General features: G+C 39.3%; 2 protein-coding genes and 1 long non-coding RNA gene across 4 annotated transcripts; all 3 read left to right on the top strand.

The window, feature by feature from the left end:
• Positions 1-691: 691 nt before the first annotated feature.
• Positions 692-15,252, top strand: LOC120290522 (putative disease resistance RPP13-like protein 1). The gene is made up of 2 exons (XM_039306805.1): positions 692-873; positions 13,709-15,252. The coding sequence occupies exon 2, from the start codon at positions 13,723-13,725 to the stop codon at positions 15,250-15,252; it is 1,530 nt and encodes a 509-aa protein (XP_039162739.1). The 5' UTR covers positions 692-873; positions 13,709-13,722.
• Positions 15,253-15,306: 54 nt separating this feature from the next.
• On the top strand, positions 15,307-20,574 carry LOC108957369 (putative disease resistance protein At3g14460). Its single transcript, XM_039306202.1, has 4 exons — positions 15,307-18,205; positions 19,070-19,451; positions 20,026-20,090; positions 20,507-20,574. The coding sequence occupies exon 1, from the start codon at positions 15,367-15,369 to the stop codon at positions 17,929-17,931; it is 2,565 nt and encodes an 854-aa protein (XP_039162136.1). The 5' UTR covers positions 15,307-15,366; the 3' UTR covers positions 17,932-18,205; positions 19,070-19,451; positions 20,026-20,090; positions 20,507-20,574.
• Positions 20,575-20,586: 12 nt separating this feature from the next.
• On the top strand, positions 20,587-23,690 carry LOC108956964. 2 transcript variants are annotated; one of them, XR_005548195.1, is made up of 4 exons: positions 20,587-20,733; positions 21,272-21,300; positions 21,885-22,272; positions 23,214-23,690. It is a non-coding gene; the product is annotated as an uncharacterized LOC108956964 (long non-coding RNA). The 2 variants fall into 2 exon arrangements; XR_001983372.2 differs by having other exon boundaries at positions 23,209-23,690.
• Positions 23,691-25,200: the final 1,510 nt, after the last annotated feature.

Here is a 25,200-nt window from a genome sequence, read left to right as displayed (position 1 = left end):
AAATTCGCAGCAAGAGGGTGGCAATGATCTGCTGAAGGGTGCTGAGATAGTAGTCAATGGTAGGGAGCCGCTTAATAGGAGAATGCTAGTCCTTTTGAACACGATTTTCCTTTTCATGAGCTTTATGCATAGACCATAATTTCAGTAGATCATACTGTTAGATGGTTATTTGCAACTCCTTTACCATTGCTAGAGTGAAACAAAGCAACTTGCTTAATGGATTGTTTGGTGTGGTTGTTGTGCCTGACCCTTTTTCTTGTTTAGCTCAAAGCACGTGCTTTTGTTTTCCGTTTTGAATAGAGAAAGTTAGCCATCTCTGATGACTTGTAGTTTGTCTATAAAAAGTCTTGGTCTTCTTAAGTTTATGATTTATGTACATGAACAAATATATGATTGTGGAAACTACAAATATCTGAGGATATTGTCCAACCATTACAAGACAAGCACTTGTGGACGCAAAGTACTTTCTATTGATTCCTCTAACCACTTATGTGCATTCTTGAAAGTCTTGGTCTTTGTTTATTGTTTTTGGTAGGTGAAAGTCTTGGTCTTCCTAGCTTTTATAGTTTTCTCTCTCCCTTATCTCTTTATCACTTAGGTTCACCACACACATGCCCATCCTCCTACTCAATAGTTTTTCTCTCCCTTATCTCTTTATCACTTAGATTCACCACACCCATGCCCATCCTCCTACTCAATAGTTTTCTCTCTCCCTTATCTCTTTATCACTTAGATTCACCACACCCATGCCCATCCTCTTGCTCAATAGTGTTCTCCTCCTACTCGTCTGAACTTAGCGCTCGTGCTTGCTGGATTGCTGCCATTGATCTCATCCCATTCACCGGTCTGCTCCAAGAAGTCTACTCGGAAAAGGTAAGAGACATCTATCTTCTTGCTCTATTTTTCCCACAAACTGATGCAGCTGCAATTTTGCTATCTAAAGCATCTAGTGAGCATTTATTACCCGAGAGCAACCACCTATTCTTTCTAAAATCTTTCTATTATGGAAGCAAAGAAGGGGCAACGGAGCAATAGAAGTTTGGTTCTTAAACTGATTTCATGCCTATCTATGATCCTAATTAAAGTTGATGTCGAGTTTAATAACAAAGAATTGTTGCTTCAATTTTTGTTAGATAGTAATATTAGGACATTAAGATTAATTTTTAATCTCCTTATCATTGATCTCTTTACTAAACACATGACAACCATTCTATTCCAGAAATAATTTCTAGAACAGAAATAGATTTTTCTATTTCTATTTCTAAAAGAGTTTCGAAGAATTTTAGGAGAAATTACTCTGAGTTTTTATTCTCCAAAGAATGAATATTTACATGAGACATCTAACATTTTTTATAGTTGCTACAGCACCCCAAAAAGGTAGTCAACAATTTCCTAAAAACTAACAAATAAAATCTGGAAAAATAAAATCTGAAAATCTAGAAGATCGGAAGATCTGGAAAATCTAAATCTAAAAGATCTGAAAAATTTGGAAAATCTGGAAACAAAATAACCAGAAAATTCGATTATGATTTTCAACACTCCCCCTCAAGCTGGGTTATGAATGTCTATCATACTCAGCTTGCACCTTAGAGTCTTAAAACTATTTCTGAATAAAACCTTGGTCAGTATGTCCGCTGTTTGATAATTGGTTGGAACATACGAGAGCTTCAAGATTCCTTCCTCGAGTTTTTCTTTGATGAAATGTCAATCGATCTCCACATGCTTTGTTGTATCATGATGAACCAGGTTCTTGGTAATCTCAATAGCAGCTTTGTTGTCACATAATAATGACATAGGATTGGTATTAGTGAATCCTAGTTCATTTAAAATTCTTCTCAACCATATGCCTTCACATATTCCTTGACACATTACTCTAAACTCCGCTTCAGCACTACTCCTAGCAACAACAGGTTGCTTCTTACTTCTCCAAGTAACCATGTTGCCCCACATGAAGGTACAATACCCTGTTGTCAACCTTCGGTCCATGAGAGATCCAGCCCAATCTACATCAGTGAATATCTCTACGTTTCTTTCCTCCATTTTCTTAAAGTAGAGCCCTCTTCCAAGATTCTTCTTCAAGTATTGTAAGATTCAAAAAACTGCCTGCATGTGTTTCTCTGTTGGTCGGTTCATGTATCTACTAACCATACTTACTGCGAAACCAATGTCTGGCCGAGTATGCGAGAGATAGATCAGTTTGCCAACTAATCTTTGATACCTCTCTTTGTCCGTTAATGGTCATTCTTCTTCCATCTCGGTTTTATTTGTAGAATTCATGGGTGTGTCAGCTAGTTTACACCCAAGCATACCAGTTTCCTTCAAAAGATCAAGAGTATATTTGCGTTGGGAAATTGCAATTCCTTTCCGTGACCGAGCTACCTCCATACATAGAAAGTATTTGAGTTGACCTAAGTCTTTAACCTCGAATTCTTCTGCCAAGATATTCTTCAGTTTTTCAATCTCCTCCAGATTGTCACCAGTTAGGATTATATCATCGACGTATACAATCATTACTGCTCTTTTACCTTCAACTGACTTCTTGACAAACATTGTATGATTTGTTTGACATTGAATGAAATTAAGCTTCTTAACGACCCTTGTTAACCTCTCGAACCAAGCACAAGGTGATTGCTTTAGGCCGTATAGGGATTTCTTGAGTTTGCATACCTTGTTGAAGCTCTCTTTAGTGTCAATTCCCGATGGAACCTCCATAAAGACTTCTTCCTCCAATTCCCCATTCAAAAAGGCATTCTTTATGTCTAATTGATGTAGGGGCCAGTCCAAGTTAGCTGCAAGGGAGAGCAACACCCGAATGGAATTTAGTTTGGCCACCGGAGCGAAGGTTTCTTCGTAGTCTATACTATATGATTGCGTGAATCCCTTAGCAACCAGCCTTGCCTTGAAACGATCAACACTACCATCAGCATTGTGCTTAATTGTAAATACCCACTTACATCCCACCAATTTCTTCCCAGTTGGCAATTTTGTATATTCCCAAGTATTATTCTTCTCAAGTGCAAGAATTTCCTCAAGAATCGCTTTTTTCCACTCGGATTGAGCAAGTGCCTCCTGGATATTCTTGGGAATTTGAATGTTGCTCAACGTTGAAACAAATGCCTTATATTTAGGAGACAACTTTTCATAAGACACAAAATTGTTAATGGGATGTTGAGTGCATTGTCTCTTCCCTTTCCTAAGAGCAATGGGCTGATCAAGATCATCAAGTACATCAAAATTTTCTAAGCTTATAGGAGCATTACCTTCATCCATTGTGGGTCTTGAACTCAAGTCTGTCTCTTGGGCCGGCTTTGATGTAATACTGTCCTCCAACCCCTTTTGAGTTTTCTGCCTAGAGTAGACAATTACCTCTTTATTTTTGTCTTGTGTAGCATCTTGAATGGGTAGACTCGGAAGACAAGCAGAGTTGGTATTTGTCTGTTGTGACCCGAGTGAATGAAAAGTGTCCCAAAATAATATTCCTCACAACTCTCCCCGAATGGTATTTTTGGAGTGGAAGGGCTGGTGCTCAAAGAATGTAACATCCATTGTGGTATAAAAACGCTTTGTTTGTGGGCAATAACACTTATATCCACTTTGATTTGGAGCGTATCCTAGAAACACACATTTGAGAGACTTAGGATCTAGTTTGCTACGATGTTGCTGATTTATATGAACAAAAGTTGTGCAACCGAATACTTTGAGTGGGATATGTGAGGCAAAACGAATATGTAGGTAAATACAAAATAGACTCTGAAATGGTGTTTGGAAATCTAGGACACGGAAAGGCATACGATTGATGAGATATGTAGCTATCAACACTGCTTCTCCCCAAAAATGTTTAGGAACATGGGTGGTTAACATAAGAGAATGAGCGACTTCCAAAAGATGCCTATTTTTCCTCTCCGCTACTCCATTCTGTTGTGGAGTCTCTACACAAGAGCTAATATGTATGATACCATGCCTATTTAGATATGACCCGAGTTGTGAGTGAAAGTATTCTCTCCCATTATCCATTTTGAAAACTTGGATTTTTGTGCTGAATTGGGTTTGGATCATTAGGTTGAAGGTTTGAAAGATTTGGCCAATATCTGATTTTTCTTTCATTAGAAACAGCGAAGTGAGTCTTGTATGATCATCAATGAAAGTAACAAACCACCTAAAACCAGAAATGTTATTGACACGAGAAGGTCCCCAAATATCGCTATGAATCATGTGAAATGGATGAAAAGACTTATAAGGTTGCAAAGGATATGAACTACGAGTATGTTTGGATAATTGACACACCTCATATTGTAGTTTTATTGAATCTTTATTCAACAAAGAAGGTAGCAACCTTTTTAAATACGAGAAATTTGGATGACCTAACCTATAGTGCCACAATCTTACATCACTCTCTTCTTTAGCACGGGATGCTACACATGACATCTTCTTGTTTTTCCATTCTGAGGCATTAACTCGCAGAAGGTAGAGACCCGCATCCATCTCAGCACTGCCAATCGTCATCCCCGAATCCAAAACCTGAAAATTCACATGAGTGTGAGAAAAATTTAGTAATGCAGCCTAAATCTTTGGTTAACTTGCTGATGGAAAGAAGATTATAGCTGAGTTTGGGAATAAATAATACTGAATTCAGTGTTATATCTTTTGAAATAACCACTGATCCAACACCAGCCACCTTTGAGCAAGAACCATCAGCAATTCGAACACTAGTGCCATTTTGACATGGATTGTACTCGTTGAACATCATGATATATTCGGTCATGTGGTCGGATGCTCCTGAGTCTACAACCCAAGAGGTGATCTTCTCCTGTTTAGCACTAAAGGCATTTAGAGAGTTACCTCGTTGAGCTATCGTTCTTGTACTAACCCCCCTTCGGATGGGTTGCCTTCGAACGATTCTTGTAGCAGCTTTTAAGCATCTCCAACTGCTCTTTGTTGAAGGGACTTGAATTTACCGGCGATTGTTTCTGTTTGGACTACGTTGCTTCTGCTCTCTCGATTTTGAGTAGGATGTGAGGCTAATGGCTTCCAATCATCTGGCCGACCATGAATTTTCCAGCATGTGTCTTTTGTGTGACCCGTTCGTTTGCAATGATCACACCATGGACGACCACCCCTTCGCTGATTGTTGTTGTTTGATTGAGTGCCTCAATTGTAGGATGGTTGAGATCCTCGAGCAATTAGAGCAGAATTTGCTAGATTGGTCTGGTTGTTTGAGGAACCAAGCATCACCTTTCGCCGAGTCTCTTCTCTCCTGACCTCAGCAAAAACTTCACGTACACTAGGTAGGGGCTTTATGCTCAGAATTCATCCACGTACCTCATCAAGCTCTTGATTCAAGCCTAACAAAAATTTGTAGATGCGTTCTTAATCTTGAATCTGCTTGTACCACTTGCTATCTTCAGGACAACTCCACATCACATCTTCCAGTATGTCAAGTTGCTGCCAATGACGTATAAGTTGGTTAAAATAATCAGTGACAGAAGATTCCCCTTGCCTTAGGTCATGGAAAATGCCCTTGATCTCGAAAATGGTTGAGGTTTTATCCTTTTTTGAATAAGTTTCATGAACAGCATCCCAAATCTCCTTTGCTGTCTTGTAATACATGAAATTCTCCCCTGTTTCATTTGTCATTGAATTCAGCAGCCAGCACATCACCATGTTATTTTCCGCCTTCCATGTTCGATAATTTGGGCTCATCTCCTCAGGTTGTATGGCAACTCCAGTTAGGTAATCTTCTTTACCTTTTCCGCAAACGAAAATCATGACAGAATGAGACCATTGATTGAAGTTGTGACCAGTAAGTTTATGACCGGTGATGAGAAGAGTTCCACCTTCGGATACATTGATAGGTTGGATAATGTGAGGAGAGTTCTGAGCTCTAGGGTCTAAGGTTTCACTCTCAACCTCGCTTGCCATGGCAGCTCTAGGGTATTTTGTCATGGTGGAAACTCTCAGAAATAAGGTAGAAGAGAATGGTCCAGGATCATGCTCGATACCATGAAGAATTTTAGGAGAAATTACTTTGAGTTTTTAATTCTCCAGAGAATGAATATTTACATGAGACATCTAACATTTTTATAGTTGCTACAGCACCCTAAAAAGGTAGTAAACGAATTCCTAAAAACTAACAAATAAAATCTGGAAAATCTAGAAGATCTGGAAGATCTAGAAAATCTAAATCTAAAAGATCTGAAAAATCTGGAAAATCTGGAAACAAAATGACCAGAAAATTCGATTATGATTTTCAACAGTTTCTAAGCAAAAGTAACCATTTGATAACGACACAAAATTTCTACTCTAAAAATAGAAATTTGTTTGATAACGACACAAAATTTCTTCCTTTTGGACGACGGTGGACCGGCGGATGGCGGCGGGGGCGGCGGCCGGCGGGCGACCGATGGACGGTGGTCGGTGGCAACGGATGAAGGATCGGTTGACGAACGATGAGAAAATTTTTTATTTCTCATTTCTATTCCATAAATAGAAAAACGGAATAAGTTTATCAAACTGATTTCTATTCCAAAAACAGGTCTGAAATAGAAAAATTATTTCTGGAATAGAAATTACTGGTTGTCATGCACCCCCTTACTAAACACACACTGACGTGGAATGATTCTACTCAGTACAAGTTTGGGATTTTACATTAAATAATCACATAGTCGTTTGGAATTTTAGTCCATTAAATTGGGTAAACAACAATAAATATTGTAAGAGGATAGCGTCATTCCTCTTAGAAGAGATTCATTCACGTTTACTATAATTTCGCGGTGCCAAACAAAATAAATAACTTTTGTTGTGTCTTTTCAAATATTTACTGTTATAACAAGAAGTCCTTGTTATATAGATATGGTAGATTTACCATCAACTGAAAGGGGTAAGGTGAATTAATAAGGTGCTTGTGATTTAGTATTCTTTTAAGGTGCACCAGTGTAATCAATCGAGTTAAGTCAATTCGCAAATTAAACTTCACATGAAGTAGTTTCTACTAAAGCCCCAAGGGTGTTGCATGTGGACGACTTGTTTTCATCGTGTGAAAACCAATGATAGTTTAGTGCTGGAAAACTTATCCATGTTTTTTCTTTCAAGATAGAGAAAAATGTGAAGGTGGTTGTGATAAAAAAAATTAAATTTTGAATTATGGAAATTAAAAAAGACCACACGATGACTTAGTGTTTTGTTAGAGAAAAGGGTATTCTAAGTCGGAAATTTTTAAGAGATTGCTCATTTTTTTATAATGCGCATTAATCTAGTATTAAAAAAACTTCGCATATTATTCAACCCTAAAAAGCCCAACTTGTCATTTTATATTGTACGCTCCTAAAAGTGAGTAACTTTCTCATATTTGTTGACTCCCCCTTTTGAGTTCTAATTTATGCTAAAGAATCTTTAGTCGGTCAATTTTAACTTTAATTTTAATTTTTGAAGGCGTCAAAAAAACTTATGATATTTAATCAGTTAGTGGGGCTGCAAAGCCATGAACACATCACTCCATGGATTTCAGCTCTCTCTCTCTCGAGGGGGGGGGGGACCAATAATGCTGTGACACCCCCCAACATCCCCCAATCCATTAGGGTCGCCACATTTCTTTCCTCATCCTAGATATTCTTCTTTCTTATATCAATGGACTTCGGAGAATCCATATGGGGTCTTATTACACATTCTTTGGTCCCTACGCAATGTATATGGAGGAAGCGGATCCAACAACTCCCTTCCTAAACACTGAAATGAGGCACACTAGATACACACAAATATTGACCAAGCACTTTTTTTTTTTTATTAACGTAAACTTGATAGACGTCTTTTGTTGGTACAACAAAAGCCAAAGTTTCCTATACTTGGCTATATCAAAAACTAGACCAACATTTCCATTAGCTATTCACAAGTCGTCTATCAACAAGTGTTGGTGTCCAAAATTTCGTTGTTGACCTCATGTCCTCGATCACTCTACTTCGCTCGATCCCCCGTCATCGTCCTCTAGCGGCGGTGGCAGCGGCTACAGAGTATGTTCGTTCCTTCGGACATACAAGATGACGAACTCTTGATGCACGAAACCCAAGGGTAGGCCAGTGTCGAACATCACTATCACCCTCACTCGAATGAAAGTCGGGATCCTGATGATCGGTTTGTTCCCATTGTAAATCGATAGGGATCCCATAGAAAGTACCAAGAGGTGCAAGCAGCAGAGACATCTTCCTTACTCTGAAATATGTTAGTCCCCACGAGGGGTGAGTACAACCACTCAACAGCTAAAGATCTACTAAACTATATTATGTAGAATCATTGTCATATGATTTCATGCAAAATCCACAAAACACATCAATAAAAGAATAGATGCGCATTAAGTCAATAAAGCTTTTCAATGAAATGGCAAGCGCAATTTAATAACCAGAACACATCATTTCAATCATGTGGGTCTCGATTATAAGGCCAAATCGTTATGACACGTCTCGTACCGTGCCACACAATTTTGTTCCATAATCAAGTGCAACTATCAAATTGGCGTAACTCAGCAGAACAATCAACTTTAAAACTCAACAGATTCGTGATTCACTATCACCTACTCCTAGAGGACCAGTGTTTGCATCCCTCTAGGCATTCGCACCCAACCTGGCATCATGAAAGCCTCCGGTTCCATATTTCAATCACCGGGCATCCGGAGCGTGTCATGTCTCACTTCTAGGCATCTCGCACCTAACCTAGCATCATGAGAAATCGCCAGGGCTCACTATGTTACTAGTGTCCCCTACCCTCCAGAATGTGTATCGTCATATGTCTGGGCATCCCGACACCCAGGGAACCTCTGGGGCTCACCACAACAATGGTGTCCAACAGGCATCCAGAGCGTGTCATGTCTCACCTCTAGGCATCCCGTCTCCCGGGACTTCGTCGTCCCGAGGGTCCGACGGTAGCACTAATATATCAACCATGGTGTAGTCATTTAAATCAAATCAACGCCAAAACGTTTTCAAAGGCACATCAATACCACAACAATAGTCTTTAAAACATATGTCAATCCCATATCAATGAAATCAAAAGCACGATACAAAATCCATAAGATTCACTTCCACAGTTAACCCTCTAATAGGTTTCGAAATTCACTTATAAATCCTCAAGCCGCACTTGCGCCTCACGGCCCGAATTGAAAAGGTTTATCAAAACTGTAAGTAATTTGAAATCGGCATATCGGCAATTCCAAACCTCACTCCCGACTTCAAGGTTTTAAAAACGGTTCATGTAAAAGTTTGAGATTTCAAGGACACCAAACATTTTTCTTTTCTTTTTAAAACATTTGTGAGCAGCACCTCGGTACATAAAAATTTCAACACAAATTGGGAGGTTTTCCAAAACAGTTTATAAGCGGAATTCTCAAAGCTTTACAAACGCTAAAATTGATGCATATTTGAAGTCCGAAATCACACGTATTCATAAAAACTATAAAGCTTCCTCAATCATCTAGCCCCAAACAATTTCGGTCATCCTATATATCACCATTCAACACCAAATTCAAACAATCCAACCTAACAATGCACTTCCTCAGTCAACAACAGCACTACACTATATAGGTTAGTAGACTCCAACTTGCCTTAGGTCCAGTGGTGTTGATGGCGAGCGGACTGCAAGCTACCAGCTACGGTTGAGGTGAAGAGAAGCAACAACGGCGTACAGTGAGGCGTGAGCCAAGGCCTCTCGAGTCTTGCTGCGGCAGAGGGGCGGCAACAGATTTTGAGCTGCGACGCTGGTGGCAGGCGGTGGTCTTCGGCAACAAACCGAAGGTGAAGCGATGAGACTTCCTGAGGTGGTCGGCTTGGCTGTCTGTGGGCGACTCAACAACGATGAGGGGGTCGGTGACAGAGTGGTGTGGTGGTGCGGCTAGTAGCTAGGTACGGGATGGTGAGGAGGCCGATGGCGTGGGATACAGCAATGTGGTGTGGGTGGTTGTCTACCGGTGGCCTAAGAAGCACAGACACTCTCCGGAAGCCTTCGTGTCGTGTCCGACACTCTAACATGTTTCCGACACACAATCAACGAATGTTGAGAAATCCAACACTTGGTCAACTCTTCCCAACACGCTCCGACACGCGAGTCCAAAATTTCAACACGCAATTCCGACACGCACGGGGTCAATTTTAAAAATTTTCAATACTTGAGGGGTTAAAATATAAATATATAAAAATAATGAAAATAACAAAAATAAAAGAGACCAAAGAAAATTCTCACTCTCAAGTTCTTACTTATAAGTTTTGACATTCCCATGAGTGATGATGAAACGCCCCTCATCTTGCCGGCGTTGCTCCACCGCCCCCGCAGTTGTGATTTTTTTTTTCTTTTTTGCTTCTTTTTGCCTCTTGCAGGCGTCGCCTGTGAGTTATCTCTTTTGTTCTATGTCATTAGCTTGTAAGTTATCTCTTACATTTTCCATGGCGAATTTAGTTATTTCCTTTTCTTTTGGTCGTACTTTGAGAGTTCTTGTCTTAGATTTTCATTTTTCTTGAACCTTGTTTTACATAGGAGCTCCAAGCCAGTCTATATCATGAACTCCGAACTTTGTCTAGAACTATGAGAAATCTCACTAATTTCTGACGATTGTAAGAAAACATGACATGTTCCTTCAAATTTACTCTTTTGGGTTTGCAATTTTTAAATTTCTTATTCAATCTCTATCAAATTAAAATAATGAATGATATTAACAAATGTTGAATAAATATTTTTAGTATAAATTAATTCTATGCTCTTTTTATTATCTATTTTTGTATTTATATATAAAAATATATATTTAATATATAACGTGTCAAAACATGTCGGAAATCTCTATTTTTTGAGAAATATCGTGTGTCGTGTCGTATCGTGTCGTGTCGTGTCTTGTGTCACGTGTCTATATCGGTCCTACATAGCTGGTGACGATGCCTGAGCTATGGAAGACCTTCGACTGAGAGTTCGCTGCCATCATCAAAGGGGTGGAGAACTAGAGAAAATGGGGGGAAAGAAACTCGGCTTCACCGGATGCAAGAGGAAATCAATCCCTCTTGGCCGTTGACTCCTTGAGTCACGCGTGCGGTGACAGCGAAGAGGCGAGGACAGCTCGAGCAGAGCGTGGCTGTCCTTGAAGAATTTTAGTCGACATCTGTCCCTTCCCATGCGTAGACGCGTCTTCCCTTTTGTTGACTGCATGGGTCAACTAAGCGGGCCTTCGTGACAGTCAACAGGAGAGGAAATCCGGTGCCGGTCGAAGGACATCTTGCATGTCCATGCAAGAGACGTGTCCGACTCCTTGCTCCTGCACTCGGTACGCTGGTCGAAGAAGGAGAGGGGCGTGGCAGCAGCTCGAGTGCAGGACGTGGGCTTCAAGGAGTCAAAGTCTTCAAATAGATGTCCAGTTGAAGAAATCGTGGCTGCATGGTCAACCTTGCATGCATGCTGGACGTGGCTGCTCCTTCGGTCAAAATCTTCCCTTTTTGTTGACCGGTTGAACTGCGAGAGAGAAGGGGCTGCATGGTTCTGTACGTGCATGGGGGAAAGGCAATTTATTTAGGGCTATTAGGTGGTCAAATATCCTCCTTTGTTGAACCCCAAATGGACGTATGCATGGCTATGCATGGGCGAGTTCCTCGATCGCGTGAAGGAGGGGTACCTTGATGGGGCCACAACTTCGGGAGTCGACGTCTCCGTGTGCTTGAAAACTCGCTTTAATAAGGTGCAAATGCGGAAGAGATGGGTCTCACGGGTGGCCCTACGTGAAAAGATTCCTAGGTGAGATGCTATCGTGAGAATGTGACGAAACATAACGTTTCGATATGGTGAGAGTGGTGATGAAACGGCGACCGAAAGTGGCGCCAACGATGCAGTCTGACAACAAATTCGTCGACACGGACAGTTACATATTCGAGGTCCAGCGAAATCCGGATGTCACATTAAGGGTTTAGTACATGTTTTAGATATAATTCATTGAAAAAAAGTGTAAATGAAAAGTAAATGTTTATAATCGTGCATTCCCGCTACCAGAAAATAAAAGATATGATAGAGAAAAGGGAGAGGGAAAAAAAATACAAAGTCACCACCTGAAAGAAGTGAAATGCTCATACCAAAAAAGAAAAATCATATTGTTAAACAGATTAATATGGTTCTAATCTCCTTGTGAATTTTTCATTATGATGTTACCAAATTATGGAAGACTCGTCATTTTTTTTCCTTAATCGTAGACCAATAGAAGACAAAAAGAAAATAGGGACATTTGCTTTAATTCAAGGTAAATAGTAAATACATTGTTGATGGAGAGCACGAAATGTCTGGGTGAACTTCACACGATTCAGAATACAAAAAGTTTAAAGAACGCTTCTAGAGGGGATGCCTTCGTGTTGCACAAAAAGATGTAGATAAACAGACGCAAGGCTAGATGGAAAGCATGTTGTGTGGAAGAACACCCTAACTAAATGAGAAAAGTAAACATGAATAATCAAGAACACGGAGATTTACGTGGATCGGTGAAAAAATCCACCTACGTCCACGGGAGAGAGAGAGAGACGATTTCTTATTTGAGCATATCACAAGAGTACATGATACAATGCTGAAATAAATATATCTTCAGATCCCCACTTTCCTAAACTAACTGATAAATCTTCAGTGATTATCCCCTATATATTAGAGGTATCATGATACATCTCAGTTACATTGAATCAAGACTATTTCCCATGAAAGTCTCTTATAGATAGGTCCAAATCTAGGAAATATATTTGGAAACAAATAGCCTGCAATCTTCAAGCCTTCCTAGATTTCCCGATTGAATTTTGTGGAATTCAAGACAACATCAACAAAACACGTGCTTTTCGAACGATTCCGCTCATTGATCGCATACTGTGGATATGCGATCAATATAGGCTGTAAGTGTCAGTTACAATGGTAAAACTTCATAGCAAGATGACAACGATGATCTGCCGAAGGGTGCTAAGGTAAAAGTTGATCATCGGAATCGTTTGATAAGAGAACGATGGTTTGATGCATAAAGTATAATTTTCACTAGATTATGTAATGTTAGTTAATGATTATTGACTCCTTCACTATTTGCAAAGTAAACTAAAGCAATTTGGTTAATGGATTAGTTGGTGCACCTGACCTTTTTCTTGTTTAGCCCAAAGCATGTGCTTTGTTTTCCTCATTGAACGGACAAAATTAGTCACCTTTGATGTCTTTACATGGTCATTCATATTGAAGGAGGAACCGATAATCTTCTCATATCATAAACATATGCAAATTTTCAGCATTGTAATCGCCATGTAAAAGCCTACATTGATTGCATATTCAACAATAAAGCAAAAAAACAAGGACAATGAAATCATAGAGATTCTAATAATATATGAATGCGTGAAAAGCCAACACAACACTAGTAAGTAATGAAGTTTTTGATGAAAATACGTGTGAGCTCTAAGTTGGTCATATGAAGAAAAATCACATTTATCCTCTGTTTTGGATGCCCACAAGAAAAGTCTAGATCCGAAGAAAAGGGAGAACAATTGACAAAACAGGCACTCTTGGACAAAAAACTATTTTAGTTTGATTTGTCTAAACTTTGGTGTGCATCCCTTGAAAGTCTTGGTCCTTTTTTTATTCTTTTTGGTAAGTGGACGTCTTGGTCTTCCTGGAATTCATAGTTTTCTCTTTCCATTAGCTCATTTTACTTTACTTCACCAAAACACTTTGTTGTTCTCGACAGTGATTGATTCACCCATGGCCATTGGGGAGATCATTTTGGGTTCCTTCTTTCAGACCTTGTTTGACAAGTTGAGTTCTTTGGCATCAGACTATGTGCAACGGGAAGGAATTGACACCACCATCCTTGATGATTGGAAGAGGATACTAGTCACAATCAATGCAGTGGTGGATGATGCAGAGGAAAAGCAACTTAGCGGTAATTGTCTAGTGAAGCTGTGGCTCGATGATGTTAGGGACTTGGCCTTTGACATAGAAGACTTGCTCGATGAGTTCGACATCAAAGCCACTCAAGTTAAGTTGGAGGTAGAATCCAGAACAAGTAGAGGTCAATGGAAAAGGAAGTTCTTTTCTTTTACACGACCGGGCTCACTCGTGTCTGACACTAAGGTCCAAGATATCAATGGTAGGTTTGAAGCGATTGTCAAAAGGAGGGATTATCTAAGTTTGAGAGACAATGTTGTGGATAGATCCAACTACGGCAACAAAAGGGATCCCACTAGTTCTCTGCCGGAGCCTCGGTTTGTCGGCGGGGAGAAGGAAGAAATGGAGATACTCGAACTATTGATCCGTGAGGTCAAAAATTCTGATGCCACACTAAGCATAGTCCCCATAGTTGGGATGGGCGGTGTTGGAAAGACGGCCTTGGCTCAGCGGCTATATAATGATGCCAAAGTGAATAGTTGTTTTGAGAAGAAAGCATGGGTTTGTGTGTCAGATGTTTTCGATGTCCTTGACATAACAAAAACTATTTTGCAGTCGATCACTAGGTCGTCCGATGATGACAAAGATCTTAACAAGCTTCAAGTTAAGTTGAAGGATAATCTAGCTGGGAAGAAGTTTCTTGTGGTTTTAGATGATATATGGAATGAGAAGTATGAAAAATGGACCGCCCTCTTAAAGCCATTTGAAGCGGGGGCTAGCGGAAGCAAGATCATCATCACGACTCGCAACCTTAATGTTGCTTCCATAACAAGAGCTTCACCATATCATTTGAGGGAATTGTCCTTTGATAATTGTATAAGCTTATTGGCATTTCATGCTCTTGGAGCAACAAATTTTGAGAGCCACCCGGCTTTTAAAATACTAGGCAAGAAAATAGCTGAAAGATGTAAAGGTTTACCTTTGGCGGCAAAGATGTTGGGCGGTGTCCTACGTACTAAAAGTGATCCTAATGAGTGGGAAGATACCTTAAATAACAAAATATGGGATCTTCTGATGGCAGAGAATGATGAGGTTCTCCCAATTTTAAAATTGAGCTATGTCCATCTTCCTTCCTATCTAAAGAGATGTTTTGCTTATTGTGCGGTATTTCCCAAGGATTACGAAATTGAGAGGGATGAGTTGATACTCTTATGGATAGCAGAGGGACTTTTAGATGGGCAAAAAGAAAATGAGAATATCTTGAAATTGGGACGGAAGCACTTTGACGAGTTAGTATCCAAGTCATTTCTTCAACAATCAAGTATCGATGCATCTAAGTTTTCAATGCATGATCTTTTGAATGATCTAGCAAAGTCAATTTTGGGTGGGACTTGCTTTAGCTAGGGGGTCTCGGGTAGTAAGTAATGAACATGATGTATCATCTCTTGAAAAACTCGTTATGCATCATTCATCCCATCGTGGTATGTTACATCAAAATGCTTGAAACCATATCAAGGAATGAAGGCACTAAGAAGTTTAATTCTGGTGCGTGATGGATCTTGTGGGGGCTCTTTCTTTATTTCCAACAAGGTGCTACATGACTTGCTAATAAACTTGAAGTACTTGAGAGTATTCTCGTTATGTCGTTGTAACATCGTAGAGGTACCGAATTGTATTGGTGATTTAAAACATCTTCGATACCTCAATTTCTCGTACACTCATATTGAGAGGCTACCTGAGTCAATTGGCGCCTTGTGCAAATTACAAGCTTTGATTTTAAGAGGTTGTCAAAAGCTTTCAAAGTTGCCTCAAGGTATCACAAAGTTAGTCAGCTTACAGTTTCTTGATATTAGAGATACAAAGAGTCTAAAAGAGATGCCGTTGAGTATCAATAATTTAAAGAATCTTATTATGTTGTCCAAATTTGTGGTAGGACTTGAGAAAGGGTCGCAGTTGAAAGAGTTAAAGAACTTGCCACATCTTGAAGGAGAATTATTCATATCAGAATTGCAAAAGGTGAAAAAAGTTACAGATGCAGTTGATGCTAATTTGCTTCGAAAGCTAGGCCTTACCAACTTATCCTTGCATTGGGGTGAACATTTGGGAGATCTCCAAAATCATGAGCGCGAAGCACAAGTGCTTGACTCTCTGCGACCTCACATTAATCTTGAAAATCTCGCTATTTTGAACTATCGTGGTGTAGTATTCCCATCATGGTTAGATTGTACATCCTATTATAAAATAGTGTCTTTATGCTTGTGGGATTGTCCTAATGTTATGTCGCTGTCTATGATTGGACAACTACCTTCACTTAAGGAATTATCTCTTAAAGGTCTACATGCAATAAGAATGATAGGCTTTGAATTTTACGGAGGTACAAGACCTTTTTCATCCTTAACCACTTTGAAGTTCGAAGAGATGTTGGCATGGAAGGATTGGTCTCCTTATGCTGGGCGCCCAAAAGAAGAAGTCTCATTCTCCTGTCTTAAGCATCTTGTTGTTCGGGGCTGTCCTTCATTGGAGAGGACATTGCCTTGTCAACTTGATCGTCTCACAAAGCTTGAAATTCATTCATGTCCGCATTTGAAAAACTCAACCAATGATGTTTGTCTTCCATCTCTCCATGAGTTGTTCCTCGAGGATTGTAACAAAGAGATCTTGAAGAGCTTGATAAACCTAACTTCTTTGACCATTCTTACAATTAAGAATCTTGCAGAGTTTGTTTGCTTTGATCTTGGGTTTATGAGCCACTTGATCAAGCTAAAGGAGCTTCATATAGGAGGGTGCAACCAGTTAAAATATTTGTGGCGAGATGGAAATGAAATGCTAAATCTTACTTGCCTCCAGGAATTAACCATCGTAAGTTGTCCTCAGTTCACATCATTCATGGCAGGAGAAACAGAAATAGAGCTGCCATGCAACCTTGAAAAGATGAAATTGAGTAATTGCACCAGTTTAGAAAAGCTTCCGAGCAAGATGTACACACTCAGTTATTTGTCTATTGAACGGTGTCCAAAACTCATAATGCCAACCATTTCTTCATATGACCCCAATAGCAACAACCCAATATCTCAACTTCAATCTTCATGTACAAGTAAATGTGATTCTCTGACATGTTGTCCCTCTACCAAAGATAGACTTGCTACTCTAAAGACATTTTATATTAAATACTGCGAGGGAGTGGAATCACTGGAAGAAATCACCATAGAATCACTCGAATTTATGGGAATTCGCAATTGTTGGAATCTAAGAAGCCTACCACAATTCCTTCACACGCTCTCCCATCTCACTGGATTGAGTATAAGTGACTGTTGTGAGATAGAGGACTTTCCTCCCCTTCCCCTCACTCTATCAAGCCTTACACTTGAGAGATGTCCGAAGATAAAGTCTATCACTAGTATCACGAGTTGTAACAATCTCACTTCTTTGGATATAATTGGGTGCGGGGCATTGGAAATAATAGATTCCCTTCCCCTTCTCATCACCCTGTCACATGTCTCTCTCTCTAACTGCCCGAAGATAAAGTCTCTACCAAAGTGGCGTCATCTTACATCCCTCCGGAACATATCCGTTAGGCATTGCCAAAATATCCAATGCTTGCCCGAAGGAGGTTTGCCTCCCAATTTGCAAGCGTTTCATTGTGAGTGCGAGAATATGAAACAACCAGTGAGAGAATGGGGCTTACCCCTGCTCACATCCCTCACGTTTCTAGATATTATTGGAAAAAACATGGGAGGGGAGGGAGAGAAGGTGCGGTTTCCTGAGGAGGAGGAGGATGAGGAGGATGCCTGGAGTCTTCTCTTTCCTTCCTCTCTTACCTCTCTTTGGATTGGCCATATGAGGAACGTGGAAAGACTATCAGATGGCCTTCGCAAGCATCTCTCCTCTCTCCAATTTTTAGGGATTTCAAATTGCCCGAAGTTGAGGGACTTGCCAAAGGATGGCCTCCCTCCCTCCCTCCGAGAATTGTGGATAGAAGGATGCGAGAATCTGAAAGATCGATGCTCAAAACACACCGGCGACTATTGGCCCCTCATCCAAGAGATCCCTGACATCGAGATTGATTGGGTTCAGATTCAATGAATTCATTCGTCCTGGTACGGTAAGCTTTTTTAGGGTTCGGGTAAGTTTATGGTTTCGAAGGCATCGATTTCCCATTCTGCTTCCTCAATTCGATGCAAACTGATTTTCCCTTCATGTAGATGTCTCACATAAATTTCCGGGAAAATCCAAGAAATCCATGGCATGCGCATTGATTAGTTTCAAATCTGGTGAAGTGAAATTGATCCACTTTCGCTTTCATTTGCTAACTGCCGCGATTCATCCTTCGATGTGCAATCAGTTTTCTAGGGTCCAGGTAAGCCTTTTGGTCTTGAATGCATCAATTTCGCTTTTGTTCTTCAATTCGATGCTTTGTGCGAATTAATTTTTTCCCATGGAGAAGTGTCACATAGGATTTCCAGAAACCGCCGTATCGTGAAATACAAGTAAAATTCAGGGGTGAAAGAATGATATTTAGTTGCCTGAATCCCAGCAAGAGCTTCCTTTAGTCTCCAATTGCGCTGCTTGAGGAAGTTGATGATATCCTCGTATGCCACTGCTGCATCCATCTCTTCTACTGCCTTGGCCTACTTTTTTCTTTAGCCACCGCAATGCTCTTTCGACCAGCAAGTAATTCAGCCTCCTCTGCCGGCAACCATCTCCCCTGTTTCATTTCTAGCCTCAATCCCAATGACGGCATGTTACGTAAGACCCGTCTTAGTTAATCTTAACAAAACCCAGCTCAGGTTTACTCCATGCACCGTGCCTTGCATCAGCCCAATCATGACCTAGCTTACATTTTTACTGGAAACACACTGCAAAACAGCTTTTCTAACCTGTACAAGTGACAGTTTCAGCATCTGGTGATTTATGGGTAAAAGTGATTGCATTTTGAGCTTTCCAGATTTGCCAACAGGTGTAGGCAATCATTCTTAGGAGTTATCACAGCATACAAATAAGTCACCATCGCCGGTGATTGGTGGTCTCCCATACTTGTGAGTTAACATAATCGCAAGAATTTTTCAGCAAAAAAAAAAAAAAAAACAAAAAGAAAATCATCAAGAGGGTATCCCTGTTCATTTTTTGTTGCTGTCAATTGAGTATGCCTATAATCTTGTTTCGATCACTCTAAGCATGAAAGGTAATTTTTATTCAGAACTAATTGATAGTCCTCTTTCAGATTTTTGGGTGAGAAATACGAGGAATGTGGAAAGAGTATCAACAGTGGAGGATGTAAGAAGCATGGAGTATTCTGTTTCCCTCATCTCTACATCTCTTTGGATGAGAACTATGAGGAATGTGGAAAGATTATCAAGTGGTCTTCACAGCCATCTCTCCACTCTCGAACAACTACATTTTATAGGTTATTGGAACATGCCAGAGGATGGCTTCTTTCCCTCCGCCAAGTATCCGACATAATTCAATTTCAAATTCTGAAAGATTGATGCTCAAAACTCAGTGGCGACTATGGGCACCTCATCCAAGAAATCCCACTCATCATAGTCAATCGAGTTCGGATCCAATAAGAAGATATCTATCCAATTTCTAATTTTGCTCTTCAGGTAATGATTTGGACTTCTTTCTTTCTTGCACACTTGTTTTTTAGTTACCGTTGCTGCTTTAGGATCCATTTCTATTATGAATCCTCAATCCGATGCTAAAAGGTTCATGTGGACAAGCTTCACCTAAATTTCCACAAACCGCTGCTGAAGGTCCAATGTTGACTTTTGGGTTGCTCTGTTTTGTTTGACAAGGAGGCAAGCAATGACATGGTTATAATTCTAATGCGGTACAACAAGCCAACCAACCATTGCTTGATACAAGTGACTATTCCTCAAAACAAATAATACTTACATGACTTGTTAACAGTGCTGGAATTATGATGCGTATATGTGCCTGTTTGTATTGATGATATATCTTGAACGATTGATGACCAAACATTGCTTATATCTCCACTTATGGAAATACACTACGCTTTGCGTGAGAATCATGAAGAATTGTTGCTCTTATATTGTTATTTTTCCACAACTTTGGTGTTTGTTATGTTTTCTCTTCCAAATATCTTTTTTTTTTTTTTTAAATTTTCTATATCCTAGTTCAGTGACCTGAATTGTCTCAACTGTGATTGTTTTGCAGAATATCCCACTGTTATCTTTATTTGGCAAAATTTCTCAGGAGGATCAAATGCAAACAGTGCCGAGGTAAGCAACTGATGTGCTTATGTTCATCCGTTGCAACTTGACGAAAGAAAAACAAAAAGCTATTTTTTATTGGTAGGAGTACTAATGTGCTTTAAACTGCTTTTTTTTTTTTTTTTTTTGTTGGCGACATGCTCTAAAAAATTAATCTGTATTATTATGTCAATAATCGAGGTCTATATTAATAGTCAATCAAAGAAGCTTTCTTACTTCCAAAAGTAGCAGCTACAGTAAAGACCAAAAAAAAAAAGATTTAAAACAGGTATTTTCAAGTTGGCAAATATGACAACTAATTTTGAATGAGGCCTGCAGCATAAGCCATTCATATCCAAGTTCTTTGTTGAAGTTCATGGTTCCTCTTTCTTCTATTCAAATTCCCACACTATCTCAAAGCACATTTTCTTTTTAATTGTTGTCAGGGAAAGGGGGAAAGGAGTAATAAGGAAGACTATGATCTGTCCAAATTCTGGAGATATTTCTATGCGAGATTTGAAAGATTGATGCTCAAAACTCACTGGCGACTATCGGCCCCTCATCCAAGAGATCCCTCTCATCTACATTGGTGTTCGGATCCAGTGAACTGAAATTGATCATACCCGAGCCCTGACAAAGGATTTATCTCCGTTGACAACTTTGCCTTCTTCAGGTCTGCCGCAATTCGTTGTTCCACCTAAAGTCAGCTTTCTGGGATTAGGGTCAGTTTTTGGGTTGGAAGGCATCAATTCAGTTCGATACTTAATACGGATTGATTTTTCCCGAGGAGATGTTTCTCATAGAATTTCCAGAAACCAGCCACTAGAGGTCAAAGACTGACATTTGGGTGTGTCGTGTGTGTCCTCGATGTGGCTTTTTCTTTTTACTCCAGTAACTCACTGTTGATATAAGCAAATGTGATAAGAAGGATGGGGGATGCGGATGTAGATCCCAATCTTGGCATAGCTACCTAATGGGCACAAGCATTTGCCTTTTGTGAAATTCAACTAAAACTTAGAGCTGCAAAATGATCTTTAGCTTCTTGAATCCCGGCAGGAGCATCCTTTAGTCTTTAATTGCACAACTTGGGAAAATTGATGATATCCTTGTATACCTCAGCTGCATTCAGCTCCCCTACTGCCTTGGTTCAGCTTTTTCTTTAGCTACTTCATTGCTCTTTCGAATAGCAAGTAATTCAGTTTTCTTTGCAGGTCTAGTTTGCATTGCGACACCCCTGCAGGTAATCATCTCCCCCGTTTCATCTCTGGCCACTATCCTAACAACAGCCATGTTTTGTTCCTTCTATAAGACCCATCATGGTGAATTTTCACAAAACCTAGCTCAAGTTTACTCTACGTGCCCTGCCTTTGCCTACCCAATCATGACTTATCTCTCTTGCATTACCGGCAACACAGTCTAAATGAGCTTCTCTAATATGTGTAAGTGAGTTTCAGGATCAGGTGATTTATGGTTAAAGTTTACTGCATTTTGAGTGTTCCAGATATAACAACAGGTGTAGGCAATCATTCTTAAGCATTGTAAGGCCCTACCAAGTCATTCGATCTCCTGACCTCACATTTGTAGAATATCAGCCTGTACCAATAAGTCACCACCACCGGTGATCAGTGGTCTCCCATTCTTGTCAGTTATCATAATCATAAGAGTTTTTAGCAAAAGGAAAAACTATCAAAACTGTCACTAATTCCTGACAATAATAAAGCAATTCTTGTCTTGGTTGTTCACTTTTGTTCGATCACTCTTATAGTTGTCCATTGCTCATGAAAGGTAATTGTTATTCAGGACTAATCGATTGTCCTGTTCCAGATTTTTGGACGAGAAATATGGGGAATATGGAAAGACTATCAACAGCAGAGGATGTATGATGTATGGAATCTTTTTTTTCCTTCCTCTCTAATCTCTCTTTGGATGAGAAAATATGAGTAGAAAGACTATCAAGTGGTCTTCATGGCCATCCCCCATCTCTCAAACAGTTATATTTTGTAAGTAGCTTGAATTTTGGGTACTTGCCGGAGGATGGCTTCCCTCCCTCCCTCAAAGTATTCCCCATAATTCAATGTGAGATTCTGAAGGATGGATCCTCTCTTTTCGGCAACTACTGGCACCTCATCCAAGAAATCCCACTGATTGTGATTGATCTAGTTTGGATCCAACAGGAAGATTTCTCTCCACTGTCTTGAGTTTTGTTCTTCAGGTAATGATTCGGACTTCTTTTCTTTTACACTGGTCATTTAGCTACTGCTGCACCAGGATCCATTTCCATTCCGCTTCCTCAACTTAATGCTAAAAATTTTCATGTTTTTCCATGGACATGCTTCACGTGAATGTCCATAAACCAGCTGTTGAAGGTCAAATGTTGACATTTGGGTTGCTTCTGTTTTGTTTACCAAGGAAGTACACAATGAAATGGTTATAATGTTAACGTGGTACAGCCAGTGACTATTCCTCGAACAAAAAGTACCACATGGACTTGCTCGTAGTGTCAGAATTATGATGCGTCAAATGTGCCTGTCTATATAGATTATATATCTGGATTTTTGTGTGATGGCCAAAAATTGCTTATCTTTGCACTTGGATGACACATAAAGAATTTGTAAATGGGAATGCATTATGATTTGTGTGAGAATTATGAAAAATTGTTGCTCTTAAACTAATATTGTTCTGCAATTTAATCGTTTGCTGTATCTTCTCTACCAAATGTCTGTTTTTTATGCCCTAGCTCCTTGACCTGAATGCGTCAAATGCAAACACTGTTGAGGTAGGCAACTGATGTAGTTGTTTTCATCTTTTGCAACTTGACAAAAGCAAAAAATGAAAAAGCTATTAATTTTGGTAGATGCACCAATATGCTCTATATGCTCTATTTTTTATTTTATTTTTTGGCGACATGCTCTAAATAAGATTTATCTGTATCTTGATGTTGATTATCCTGGTCTATATTCAAAGTCTTCTTCCTTTCAATAACAGGCATTGTAGAGATGCAAAAGTAGGGTGTAAACCTTTTTTTCGAGTCGGCAAATATGACAACTAAATTTCAATGCACGTTGTTGTTAAAGTTCACAGTTCATCTTTCTTCTATTTAAATTCTCACACCATCTCAGAGGACATTTTCTTTTTCTTTGTTGTAAAGGAAAGGCGGAGAGGAGCGACCAGGGAGATTATGCTCTGTTGCTCTGTTGAGTCATCATGAAAGCCTCGCGTCTGCCACCAAGTATTTTGATCTAAAATTGCGAGAAGATCGTCATCCAAAACCACTCGCAACCCAGTTGTCTCAGGTAGGCGAGTCTCATCACTATAACCCCACCAAGCTGCCAGAGCTACTGTCGCGATTGAGGAAAGATACGGGCACTACCATTGCACGTGGATTATCCTCATGACCTCGCATTTGTGGAATATCAGCTTGTACAATTACGCCACCATCACAAGTGGTCAACGCTTCCCCATAGTTCTGCATTAACATAATCGTAAGGGTCAATTGGGAAAAACAAAATCATGAAAAGAGTCACTCCTTTTTCAGATTTGGAAGAGGCAGCACCCTAGTTTTTCTCATTGTTTTTGGTTGCATTGGGGCGAGTACATATATAATTTGTTCGTCTGATTACTCTCGTAATTGTTTATATGGCATAAAAAAAAATCAAAGTTTAATGTGGATTCCACGCAACGGTGCCAAATCCTAACATCATACTTTCAGAGGCAATTAAAACGTAGATAGCCCAACTCTTGGGGCTTAATCCCAATGGATGGAATTGCAATTATACTTTGACATACAATTCAAGTAATAAGTTCAAGAAAGTCATTTGGCTGGGACTACGCTTTAATTAATTATAGAACCATGCAATAGGCGAGACCAGATAGACCAAGTTAGATATAAGCATTAAAATTCATATTTACCCTAAACTATGATTTTGGAATATATTATACTTTGTTCATGTGAATAGCAGCGCCGCAGCAAGTTTGATCTCAAAAAGAAAACTGCTTGCTCAGCTCGTTCAGATATTGCTTTTGCTAAATAATAAAACCATATTGGGCAAGCCTTGGTAGCTCCAAGCTCCAAAAGAATGGTCATTGGTCAAAGCTCGCCCATACATTTCCAACCATTGAACTGGGTGGAGCTGGGCTCGATGTTGCACTGCGGTTTTTTCTTTTCTTTTCTTTTCTTTTTTTTTTCTTCTCAAGCCTATTCAATGAATGAGTATATTTTGCGTTTGCCGACTATTTGAAATATCATGTTTCACCCCGAAAGAAAATACATGCTAGACGACATCGGTGTGGGTACATATCGTGCAACCTCAACATTTAGGGCCTAAATAGTCAAAAGCCCTCAATCAAATAGTGAGAACAATAATTAATCACACTAATTAGTTAATGACAAGCTTGTAATCTTTCTTCTAGCCAAAGTAGTTATCTTCTAGTTAGCCCAAGTTAGTTGCTTTTATACAAAGTGTTACGAATCTTCTTGTTTTTTTCTTTACAATATATATTGATATTTTATATGACTAAGTTAAATAATGAATGTTTCAAGAATACTTACATATTTTGGGGCCAATGATTTAGATTGGTTGATTTTCCCAACAACATTGCTTGATAGACTAATATATAGATGTAAATCAATTATATAAGCAGAATCATAAGTGAGAGATATCATCTACTAAGGTTAAAATAACTTTTGAGCAATTTCCCCTTGTCAGAGAAAAAAAGGAAAATGCAAAATGGCTTTAACAAAACTTCAACATAAAAGCAATCCATTGCAATCAACTAATCTTAATTTCTTTGACAAAATAAAAATCTTAATATTTGAAGCAGGCTACAAATAAGAACAAGTCAATAATATTGACATTTTGCATGTGAAGTGATAGCGGTACCTCGGAGCTTAGGTATTTCCCTTAGTAGAGTTCCTAATTTAATACTGAAGGGAGCTTAGGTATTTCCCTTAGTAGAGTTCCTAATTTAATACTGAAGAGAAGCAGGCAAAAAAAAAAAAAGAAAAAGGAATTCTTAGTTAGTTCCTCGAAACATGCCCCTTCTTCAAATTTTGTAGTATGAAATAAAAATTCAAATTTTAAAAGAATAGGAAGATTTTACGCGTAGATTTTCAAAATGTTTTAGGTGCTCTTCAACTGTA

Source organism: Eucalyptus grandis, chromosome 2 (genome assembly GCF_016545825.1).
Source record: "Eucalyptus grandis isolate ANBG69807.140 chromosome 2, ASM1654582v1, whole genome shotgun sequence".
In the NCBI taxonomy this organism is placed as follows: domain Eukaryota; kingdom Viridiplantae; phylum Streptophyta; class Magnoliopsida; order Myrtales; family Myrtaceae; genus Eucalyptus; species Eucalyptus grandis.
Note: the sequence above shows the minus strand (reverse complement) of the source record. Positions and strands in the feature narration are given on the sequence as shown.

What these genes read in the sequence shown, in the direction of transcription:
- LOC108957369 (XM_039306202.1), top strand. Translation starts at nt 15,367, where the DNA reads ATGAAGGCACTAAGAAGTTTAATTCTGGTGCGTGATGGATCTTGTGGG.
- LOC120290522 (XM_039306805.1), top strand. Translation starts at nt 13,723, where the DNA reads ATGGCCATTGGGGAGATCATTTTGGGTTCCTTCTTTCAGACCTTGTTT.